At 37.2% G+C, this 12,197-nt stretch overlaps 1 protein-coding gene across 3 annotated transcripts in view; it reads right to left on the bottom strand.

Moving 5' to 3' along the window:
- Positions 1–12,197, bottom strand: part of IL18 (interleukin 18) — a 23,487-nt gene continuing 11,290 nt past the window's right edge. Inside the window, exons 2-6 of one of the 3 annotated variants that reach the window (XM_060160395.1) lie at positions 8,918–9,004; positions 8,115–8,126; positions 3,811–3,945; positions 2,863–2,996; positions 1–245 (exon numbers count right to left, since the gene is read on the bottom strand). In XM_060160395.1, coding sequence (XP_060016378.1) covers positions 24–245; positions 2,863–2,996; positions 3,811–3,945; positions 8,115–8,126; positions 8,918–8,996 — 582 coding nt within the window. In that variant the 5' untranslated portion in view covers positions 8,997–9,004 and the 3' untranslated portion in view covers positions 1–23. Of the gene's footprint in view, positions 246–2,862; positions 2,997–3,810; positions 3,946–7,275; positions 7,434–8,114; positions 8,127–8,917; positions 9,005–12,197 lie in introns of those variants that run through there. The other 2 variants (XM_060160397.1, XM_060160396.1) reach the window with 2 other exon arrangements.

Raw genomic sequence — 12,197 nt, forward strand, 5'->3', positions numbered from 1 at the left:
TTCAAATTATGCAATTTTAATATCTAGTTCTTGTTTTGAACAGTGAACATTACAGATTTATCTCCATTTTCATCCTTTTTTTTCAAAATGAGTTTGAAAAGGTCATTCTCTTTTTTACAGGCTAGAAAGTATCCTTTGTACAATGAAGACTCAAACTGTATCTTATCATCATGTCCTGGAACACTTCTCTGAAAGAATATGATGTCATTTCCTTCATCATCAATATTATCAGGAGGACTCATTTCCTATAGAGAAAAAAAATTACTTAATTTTTTTAGGTCATGACCAATATGAATATGTGCAGTTTATTTTGAAATATATTACTACACAGAACTAAACAGGTTTATATTCTCAAGAGTTAAGAAAAAAAATCTCTGATTATAGCAATACTGATCTCCTTTCCCTCTTAATTTCTAACCTCCCATTCTTCTTGTCCACTTTGGCTTATAACACTATGGAATGCACATTCAGGTCCAGGCCTCTAGTTTTTCCCAATATACCCATCAGATGATTTCCTTCTCTCCTCTCGCATTAAGTGGAGTTCATATTTGCTTAAGATGAAGTAGAGTTCCAGCAAAGACCACAACCTTTTTAGGCTAATATCAGTTCCTGTCTTCTCCAGCCATTCACAGCTAAAGACATTGATGACCTCCACCCATAAGCCTAGGGTAGCTCCAGTGTGTGAACCAACAGTGAGAGAGGCAGGAAGTGGCAGTAATCTCAGCTGCTTCCTTCAGTGGAGCCTAGAACCAAAACTGGCTATAAATAGACCCGTTATTTGTTCTAGGGCTTAGTTAGCAGCTTTTGGTGCTTCCCTGCCAAGCATTCCAGTTCCATAGTAGTCCTGAGTTTCTATCCTGAAAGTAGTCTGTCTCTTGGCTGGACCTTGCCCTGGGAGGCCAGATGGTGATTCCTATATCTCAGCTGCGGAGCAGGGATTTCCTAAGAATGGCTAGATCACTTGAAACTATAATCCGGCTGGTCACCTAACTGACAGTACTGCGGGCACTTTTCCTATTTTTGCATCATGCCTACTTTCAGGATGGACTAGAAATGTGAAGACCACCTCAGGTTCTTTCCATGTTAATCCCAGAACCAGCAGAAAATTTGAACTTAATTTTGACCCTCTGGAAGCAAAGATCTTCATGATCCTAAGGACTGACAGAGAGACCTTCAGACCCAAAATAGCATCCCAGCATCCTGCTTAGATGCCTGAAAGAACCTGTTTTTTTCCCCCAAACTTCTCAATCAATTATGGAATTTATAGCCATAACTATTGACCTTTGTCCTTTATCAATAAGTGTGAGTCTTGAATTAATGAGAGGATTAATTAGTTCTCCCTAATTATAATTAATTAATAATAGAATTAACTAATTCTATTATTTGCCAAGCACTTTTTCCATCTTCTTGACATTCTCCCCAGTCTCTCAGTAAGAATCTACTTATATATAGATCAGGCTTTTCCCAGTTTCTGACTCTGTCTCTGCAGCTGAATTAGTTTTCCTCTATCCCACATGGTTTCAGCTTGGCCATCTCCCTCTTTCCCTTCTGATTTTGTTGCTAAGAAACAACATGCTTAATCCTCTCCACCTTGCCTGTCCACCTCCAGGCTTCTAACGCCATTACAATAACTGAGCTTCCTACCTGTCAGGTCAGGGAGCAGGGACTCCAAATTGTCGCCTGAAGAGGTGGTACTCTGCTTGGAAGGGGATGGCTAAGGGATTTGTTTGGAGGCTCTGTTTGTTACAGATACACTAATCTTATCTGCATTACATTTTAGAGTGGCTTTTTCCTCCCTCCCAAGTTGCCCCTTGGCATGTCTACGAAAGTCATACTCTAACTTTCAGTGGGAACTGGGTGATCTTTATTGCGGTTCTTTATTGGCAAATTCCCACTCAGAAAGCCTTCAAGACACGGGATTCACCTTTGAAACACTGCCAATTTGTGAGCATACCCTGCCTGCTTTCATTGGGAGGAAAGTTTTCTGGGTCAACCCATATCTACAGTTAATGGTTGTTTATCTAATAATAATGGAAAAAATAGAGAAAAATAATGATGGAGGATAGAGAAAAAAGCAGTGGTCAGAAATAATTTATACCTGGCTTTGAGATACATTATACCATTGCTTTTACAACAGATCCTATTAACTTTGTTCACTTAGATTAACATTAAAAATAACATACATCAACTGAAAGCTGAAAGTTGTAGCCTAACATAGACTTAGGCTAAGAAGTAGGAACAAAACAATTAGGGATTGGGCTTCCCTGGTGGCGCAGTGGTTGAGAGTCCGCCTGCCGATGCAGGGGACATGGGTTCGTGTCCCAGTCCGGGAAGGTCCCACATGCCGCGGAGCAGCTAGGCCCGTGAGCCATTGCCGCAGGGCCTGTGCTCCGCAACGGGAGAGGCAACAGCAGTGAGAGGCCCGCATACCACACACAAAAAAACAAAAAACAAAAAATTAGGGATTAAAATATTATCATCATAACTTACAAAGTAGAGGGTTTACAGAAGAACGATTAACTTCATTCTGTGTAGCAGGACTTATTCTGGAAAATCACATGCAGTTCTTAAACATGATAATTTATATATATATTCTGTATTATTATTTATCTATAGATTAATTGTTCAGAAGACCTAGGTTATGAAACAAGTGTTGATCCTCTTCCTCCCTACGGCAGGCTCAGAAAAACCATGATGTTACTACAGTAGGTTAAAGAGCTTGACAGTTTTTAGTAACTGTCTATTTTAATGGTTCTCTACTTCTTGCTATTCTTATTCTAGACAAAAGGTTGGACTGGGGATATTTTGGTTTTCTAATTTTGCACATCAGTATAACTAAAACAAATTAAGGCTCAGTCTTACCTTAAAGGAAAGAATTTTGTTCTTACAGGAGAGGGTAAAAATTTTCTTACAGTGCACAGAGATGGTTACTGCCAGACCTCTAGTGAGGCTGTCTTTATACATACATATGATAAATATGGTCTGGGGTGCATTATCTAAAATAAACATTCACAAATGAGAACACTAGTTAGAAGAATTTTTCCAAATAAGCATTTAGGGAAATTAGCCAAAGGATAATCCTTAATAGGACCATTACCAATCCCACACTCTGAGATTCAGCCATGTAGCAGAAGGAGACTTATACACAGTGATACACATATTCTTTAAAACACATTTAAATATGTATTATAATACAAATGCAGCAACTTTTATAGTGTTTTAGAGATATTCTGAATTCTAAAAGATTGTCTTTAGCTTTTAAACGCTAAAGAGAATATTAAAGCTCTATCTGTTAAGGTAAAACTTCAGCATGTTTCAAGAGTACATCATTCACTTTTTCAACTCTGCCTAAACTCTGTTATTTGAAATTCATTCCTTGGAAGGCACAGTAAAGTTATTCATTTTCTAAGGCACTCTAAATTTCTGGTGGAAGACAGACTTATTAGAAGTGCTTGTATATTTATATTTAATTTTGACTTCTGAAAATGTTATCAGCAATTTCAGCTATAACCAGCAGGTATTAAGGATCCAACTCAATGGAGAGCATATACAGTTAATGCAATTACAGTGAAGGGAAGGTGATCCAAATGTAGGCTCAAAGATCATGACCCCAGCACTATCTTTATTGTATCAATTTTTCAGCCCAACTAAAAATTATGGATACCCTATAAAGTTTCTTGTAAGTGAAATTACTACTACCATGACTTTTCATGTAAGCATTAGGTCTATCACAGAAAATGTAGTCAGTTAAATGGAATGGGAAGTAGTAGCTTGTCATTTCCATGTTTACAAATGTATATAAAAAAATACCTGAACAGTCAGAATCAGGCATATCCTCAAAGACGGGTTGACTTTCCTGGTTAATGAAGAGAACTTGGTCATTCAAATTTCGTATGACTGAGAACTTAGGTTCAAGCTTGCCAAAGTAATCTGATTCCAGGTCTTCTACAACACACATGAAATCTCATTTAAAAAATAATCTTTTTTTTCTAAATTTACAAATAAGCATATTATATATTCCAGTTTTCAATAACAATCACTATCTTCTGTTATAGAAGCTAAGGTAAAGTTGCACAGTGTTTTACCCACTTCCAGGGGCATACCTTGATTCTTGTTATCACTCAGAACCACGCTACTTTTGAAATCTTAAATTCAAATATCCTACTTTTGACCACAATCTCCTATCCTTTTAGTCTTCTTATACTTCTCTTCCACTTTACTGAGTCTTCCTGATTCTTACATTTTCTTCCTATCTAACCTCTTCCTGTCTTCCCTTTCTTCTCTATGCAGCCTGGACCTCATGGTTCATCATTTTATCTACACTTTTGCCAGTATCTTAAATCCCAAACTCATTTGCCTTTTACTACAAAACTCTAAACCTGGCTGCTGAGTGCGCTGCTGGTAAACAATCATACAAATGTGCAAATTGGCGCCATAACAAACACATCAATTGTCAATACTTCTTTTCCAGTTCCGCATTCTCTTCCATAGTCCATAGCTTCAATTTCAAGCCTTCTTCATTCTCCTCAGGATCTCTGCATCATCACCTCTGCTTTCACTTTCAGCAAATGATTTCCTGCTACTCCACTTACAAACTTAACTATGGCATCACCTGTTATTTTCTCTACCCTCTTGTCCCAAGGGACATGTGAAAAAGGTGGATCTTCTGCTACCTAAGGTTCACCCCATTTGTGCTCTGCATGTACTTTCAATTAAACTTTGATTTATCAATTATTCCCTCTCTTCCATCAACTCAGCAATTCTACTTCCTGGATTTTATCCTAAGGAAACATTAGAGAAATGTGTAAATATTTCTCTACCAGAATGCTTATGGGAACACTTTAATAATAAAAACAAAGTGGAAATAACTTAAATGTCCATCAATTGGGAATCGATCAAATAAATTTTGATATGCCCTTACTATGAATTATCATGAATTTAATATAATTGTAATTATTCATTGCCATGGAAAGATGTCCATGTGTATTAAACTAGAAAAAGAAGCTTAGGTATAGTATTTTATATATATATATAACATCAAAATGATAGAAATGAATATTTTGGGTTTTTTTCATATTTTAGTTTCTCATTTTCTTATCTTCATTGCCTGAATTATTTATAATAAACAAATTATTTTTATAATCAGAAAAACATAAGGCTTTACATTTTGAGATTTAAAACACCTCCATCAACAGAATCCCACTTTGTAGCTAGTATTGTTTCTCTCCTCCTTTTAACAACCAAGATTCTGGCAAGAACTGTATGTAGCATTTCCTTACTTTCTATTCACCCTTCTACTCATTGCAAGCTTCTCCTCACTGGCTCCATTTCTCCATCAAATTGCTTTCACCGAGATCACCAAACTCCCTGTTGCTAAATGTAATAGATACTTTCTGGCTCTTGGTTTTCAAGGCTACAAAATTCAACACAGTGCCTATTATCTCTGTCTTGAAATGCTCTCCTGGGATTCTGTGGCATTCTCTGTTTTTCTTCTTCCTCTTTGGTTGCTCTGTTCTTTATTAGCTTCTCTTTCTACTGAATCCTTTAAATGTAGGTATTCCTCAGAGTGTAGTCCTTGGCTTTTACTTCCTCATGCTACACATTTCCTCTGATTTGTCATGTTATTCTTATAGCTTCAGATGTAATTTCTATTGTATGTATGTCTCCTACATCCGTATATCCAGCCCCATATTTTCTCCTGAGTTTAGAACCACATGTCCAAGAATCTATTGGACATCTCCATTAGGATGTTCCACAGATATCATCATTCATCATCAATAAATTCATCATCTGTCTTCCTCTTTGCCCTGCAAACCTCTCTACCCTGCTCTTCCTCTTGCATTTCTTATTTCACTTAATGGTACAAATTGCCTACGTGAAAAAACATAGGCATCATCTTTTCTGTCTTTCTTTCCATCCCCTTCCAAATCCATGTCCTGTTGATTCTTCCAAGTTTTCCTAAAATCCATTCACTGCTCTTCAATGGCACCCCACTGTGCCTACCTTAATTCATGTCGCCATGATTTCTTATAGGGACTACAATAATAGCTTTTAATTGGCATTCCCCTCCCCTCTTTTTTTGCCCCCACAGCAATTCTTTATACTGAAGCCAGAAGGAATTAAAATTCAATTTTAATTAAAGTTAAAATTCAGAGATACAATCATGTTATCTTTGAATTTTAATGAATGACACTGCCTCCCAGAATAAAGATTATATTTTCCATATTTTCCTTGCAGTTGGTGCCATATGACTAAATTCTAGTCAATGGAGTATGAGTGGATTTGATGTTTACAACTTCTAAATAGAGCTTTTAAAAGGAGTGGGCCTGTCTTCCTCTTATTTTGAACACCTTCTTGCTAGCGGGGATATGGACCCAGGAAGTGTAATGATGATTTTCAAGTATGTAAATGAGTTCAACAACTAGGGATGATGGAATGGAAGAAGACAGAAGAAACTTTAGATTCCAACATCATCAGGCTGCATCCAGCCATACTAATACTGAACTGCCTACTTGGATTCGTATTTGAGAGAAATATTTTCTATCTTATTCAGTTACTGTATTTTTGGATCTCTTTGTTACAGCAAGCTAATCTGTATCCTAGATCATACATATTGTGCTTAATGAATCATCATTGCCCCAAAGATAAGGTCCAAATTCCATATCTTGGAATAACAGAACCTTCTCGATCTACACCCTATTTATCATTCTTCTCTCACCATTTTCCTACTCTTACTCTACTCCCATTCTGAATTACTCTTAATTCCTCACACCATGCTTTCTTTCGTATCTTGATCTTTGCATGTGTTCTTCTCTCTGCATAGAATACCTTCTCTTGGCTAACCCCTGTTTACTCTTCAATTCTGTTCCTCTTTCAAAATGCCCTCCCAGAATCTACTGGACTAAATTAGGTGCCCTTCTATGTGCTCCCATAGCATCTGTGCCTTCATAACACTTTACATACCACATTCCATTTGCCTCCCTAATGTGCCTGCTTCCCCCTATAGGAACTGTGTTTTGCTCACAACTGTATTGTAGGGCCTAACATAGTGCCACAGATACAGATGCCAATATTTATTGAATCAAATAAATGGAAGTAGGGCAATCTTTAAGAAACATGAGGAGCTATATGACAATAACATTTCAATAAATCTGGAAAAGAAACTGGAAGGAATAGTATTTTTCAAAAGTTCCTGTTGTATATTTCCAGTCCAGTAAGGATCATCTTAAGAATGGAGAAAGTGCTTTTTAAGGAAAAGTATGAAAAACTAATGACCTTTAATAATCTGGGGGTCCGTAAGAGCAGCGGTCCCCAACCTTTTTCGCACCAGGGACCGGTTTCTGGAAGACAATTTTTCCATGTACTGGGGCCGTGGTTTGGGTGGCGGGATGGTTTGGGCGGTAATGCGAGTGATGGAGAGCAGCAGGTGATGCTTCGCTCCCTCACCCTCTGCTCACCTCCTGCTGTGCGGCTGGGTTCCTAACAGGCCGCGGACCGGTACTGGTACTGGTCCACGGCCCAGGGGTTGGGGACCCCTGTGTTAGAGGATCATAGGCTTTATACACGTATGATCCTCCCTGAATGCCAACAGGACAAGGAATGGGTACATCTGCTTAGGAAGACAATGACTCAACCTAATAGGTCTGTTTGCTCTACTTTCCCCCATCTCCTCTACTTCCAGAATTCTCTGAACCCTGGGAGCCTCCCAGGCTTCTTTTCAGAGCACTTCTGAGAGGGAAGGTTGAAGAAGGAAGATGTTCCTGATTTTGGACAACAATTCTCATGCTTCAACCCCTTTTCCTATGTACTCCAGAGAATCCATGACTTTCTGCTAATCTCAGGATCTATGTAACAGGCAAGGTCTGTTTTGTAGATTCTAATAGCTGAGAATTTCCTAAGATGTAGAGAAGCGTATTTTATTAGAAATTCCCTTATAGTCATCTTTATTCCAAGGCAGTGCTACTGAGTCCACATTCCTTTGAGGGAATATTAGCTTCTCAAATAGATTGGTACCAGTTTTTCAGCTGAGAATGGTGATATGGATGTGCTGGTGGGACGCTTACTCAAGTAGCTATTTATTTTTACAAAGAAAGAGAAATAAATTTATACTTTACCATCACTTTCAGCTAAAGGGGAAAAAAGAGAAACAAAATATGTTAAATTCTATATTTCTACTCAATTTCCTCTCACCCTTCTCTTTTATTACTCTTTTCTGCCCCTCTGCATTCTTTAACCCCTGTCTTACTGGTGATGGCTTTTGTTGGCCCCATAAAAACATAATATAATCATCCAAAAGGTCCCATAAAATGAAGCTAATTAGACTTAGTGTGATCTCAGGTATGTTAGATATAAAACCTAAATCTAGGGTTTATAAATTGAAAATTGTAGCCAAAAAGAAATTTTATAAAGTGATAGATTTTACTCTTAAATGTATTGCTTCAATGGAAAGTCACCTAAGAACTTTCTATGAAGCTTTCAAATGAAACTAAACTGCCCAAGGAAGTTTAATCATAAGAATCTGTTTTTATTTGTCAAATGTATTTACATAAAATGGTATAACTCAAAGATCTCTAGATTTCAGATATGTATCTCTTACATAATTTGCCAGGTTGCTTTGGGAAATCGTATATCCAATTTTCTGGGATTTTCATGACGTGCACCTGCAGCCACCTTGTGAGTAGGCTACTACTAACTAAGTGCCAGGACATGTGGCAGGACAAGGTGCTGGGACCTTGGATATGTTATGGTTAATTTCTAGAGATCCAGTATTTTTTTTTTTTCAAGAGAAGTGTGTCATTAGTGTTACAATGGAATCTGGTGACAAAAAACAAGTCACTTAATAGTTCACCTTACAACATCTTTTCTAGTTGAATACATTTATCTAAACCCTGTATTTGGCCTACGGTTTTGAACTTACCTACAAAGTAAAGTGTATTGTTAATAAATTTCATTTCCACAAAGCTGATGCAATTGTCTTCTACTGGGTCAGCAGCCATCTTTATTCCTAATGAAAGCAAAGAGTCATCTGTTAAAAGGTAGTGATTGTTCCTTTTACACAAAAGGAATCTTTTACCACTTATTGCCTTGTTCTACCTCCAATTTCAGAAATCCAGCATGCTGACGAACACTCTGGACATTTAATAAATGTCAGGAATCTTCAGTTTATGAATGTACAAGTTCAAATGTTCTTTCGCAAACCATTAGATATTCGGAATCTAGAAAGCATTTTCTCATTAAACAATGTTATAAAGGGTGGATGTGTGGTCCGTTATTGAACTGAATTATTGTTCCAGTATTTTGGTGGAAATATACATATATTATCAGAATAAATACAGGATGCCAGAAACACACCTAATCCTGTCCTTTAACTAGGGGCTGGTTCTATCTCTGTCTTACAACCAATGGGATCCTGTGAGTGAGAGACTGCAGATTGTGACTTCATTGTCAAAGTGCTAAAGGTGAGGCAATGATAAAAAATGGTGTTTCTACCTGGGAGTGGGGGCTAGGTGGGAGGAGGCTGAAGGGCTCTGGCATCTGATGGCTCTCTTTCTCTCTGAGCAACAGCAGCTTTTGATCTGGAGTCTGGACTATACTATGCTTTTTGCACAAGTAATACATGAATACAATCTTCCTGTAAAACATCAAATAATATAGGATTTGAAAATGTTAAAAATTCTTTTTGCTCTTCTCCTTTGTGCCACCCCACCCAACCCCACTCCAGTATGGTGTATATCCTTCCAGATCTTTGTTTATGGAGCAGGGGTTCTAAATCTGGGAAATCTGTGAACTTGGATGGGGAAAAAATTACACAGTTATTTTCACCAACTTCTAACTGAAATTTAACAGTTCCTTCCATTATGGTGTAGGAAACAAACCACAGTATTATTCACAGTACCTGTGACTATCATTAATAGACATACATATTTCTTACTGTATTGTAATTGTTGCAGAGATCTTGAAATATGGTTTAAACTCATTTCTACTTTGAAATATATGGAAGTTATTAGTCCCAACAGGACATCTTGTTGTTAATGTGTTAATAAAGATGCACATATATACCTTCTCAAAATTTGTTAAAAATTTTTTGATAACCCTTTAATTACAAAGGGTTTCCTTTCTCATTCTAAGTATTTAATTTTATGCATATAAAAGCGTGATTCTGAGAAGGGATCCACAGACTTCACCTGATTGTCCATGAGGGTCCATGCCACAGAAATGATTAAGAAATTCTCCTCTAGAGTTCAGAAGTCCGTTGGTTTCCTGAGGACAGTTTTATGGTTGGTGCTCCAAGGAAGGTGGTTGGGTCACAGTTGTCAATTGGTATATATGGGGGTGTTCATACGTCTATACTTAGAGGTTGAGAAATGACTCAAATTTTTTCTAGCATAGTTTGCTGAGGTCAAACATATACAGAGGAAGCAGGAAATTAATACCCAGTAGAAAACACTTAATCCAAATTAAGCTAACACAAAACAAATGCTAGTTGATGGCTATTTTTTGTTTTGTTTTACTTTTTATTATGGAAAATTTGTATACATTGTGAAATGATCACCACAATAAATCTAGTTACCATCTGTCACTGTACAGTTACAAAAATCTCTTTTTTTATTGTGATGAGAACTTCTAAGACAACTTATTAGTTACTTTCAAATTTGCAATACAATATTATTGACTATAGTCTACACGCTGTACTTTACATCCCATAACTTATTTATTTTATAACTTGAAGTTTGTACCTCTTGATCCCCTTTACTCATTTTGCCCATCCCCTCCCCCTCCCCTCTGTTGACCACTAATCTGTTTTCTATGAGCTTTATTTTATTTTGTTTTGTTTGTTCATTTGTTTTTTTTTTTAGATTCCACATATAAGTGAAATCATGTAGTATTTATCTCTCTGTCTGATTTATTTCACTTAGCATAACGCTCTCAAGATGTATTCATGTTGTTGCAATATTTCATTATTTTTATGAATGGTAGTCCATTATATATACCATATCTTCTTTATCCATTCATCCACTGATGGACACTTACATTGTTTCCATATTTTGGCTATTGCGAATAATCCTGCAATGAACACAGGGGTGAATATATCTTTTTGAATTAGTGTTTTTTGTTTTCTTCAGATAAATAAGCAGAAGAAGAATTGCTGGATCATATGGTAGTTCTATTTTTAACTTTTTGAGATTCCATACTGTTTTCCACAGTGTCTGCACAAATTTACATTTCCATCAACAGTGCACAAGAGTTCCCTTTATCCCACATCTTCGCCAACACTTGTCATTTCTTGTTCTTTTGATAATAGCCATTCTGACAGATGTGAGATGATAAGTCGTTGGGGTTTTGATTTGCATTTCTCTGATGGTTAGTGATGTTGAGCATCTTTTTTATGTACATGTTGGCTATCTGTATGTCTTTTTTGGAAAAATGTCTATTCAGATCTTCTGACCATTTTAAAAAATATTTTTTATAAAATTATTTATTTATTTATTTTTGGCTGCATTGGGTCTTCGTTGCTGCACGTGGGCTTTCTCTAGTTGTGGCGAGTGGGGGCTATGGGCTTCTCATAGCAGTGGTTTCTCTTGTTGCGTAGCACGGGCTCTAGGTGCGTGGGCTTCAGTAGTCGTGACGTGTGGGCTCAGTAGTTGTGGCTCACGGGCTCTAGAGTGCAGGTTCAGTAGCTGTGGTGCATGGGCTTAGTTGCTCCGTGGCATGTGGGATCTTCCCAGACCAGGGCTCGAACCTGTGTCCCCTGCATTGGCAGGGGGATTCTTAACCACTGTGCCACCAGCAAAGCCCCTTCTGACCATTTTTAAGGTCAGGTTTTTTGTGGTTGTTGTTGTTATTGAGTTGTGTGTGTTCTTTATATATTTTGAATATTAATCCCTTATTGGATATGATTTGCAAATATCTTCTCCCATTCAGTAGGCTGAATTTTTATTTTGTTGATGGCTTCTTCATTGTGCAGAAGCTTTTTTGTTTGATATAGTCTCATTTGTATAGTTTTGCTTTGGTTGCCATTGCCTTTGGAATCAGAGCCAAAAATATATATATATTGCTAGACTGATGTCAAGGAAATATCTGCCTATGCTTTCTTCTAGGAGTTTTATGGTTTCTGGTCTTACATTCAAGTCTTTAATCCACTTTGAGTTAATTTTTCTGTATGGTGTAAAATAGTTGGTCAGTTTCATTCTTCTACA

Source organism: Lagenorhynchus albirostris, chromosome 9, assembly GCF_949774975.1.
Source record: "Lagenorhynchus albirostris chromosome 9, mLagAlb1.1, whole genome shotgun sequence".
Classification (NCBI taxonomy): Eukaryota; Metazoa; Chordata; class Mammalia; order Artiodactyla; family Delphinidae; genus Lagenorhynchus; species Lagenorhynchus albirostris.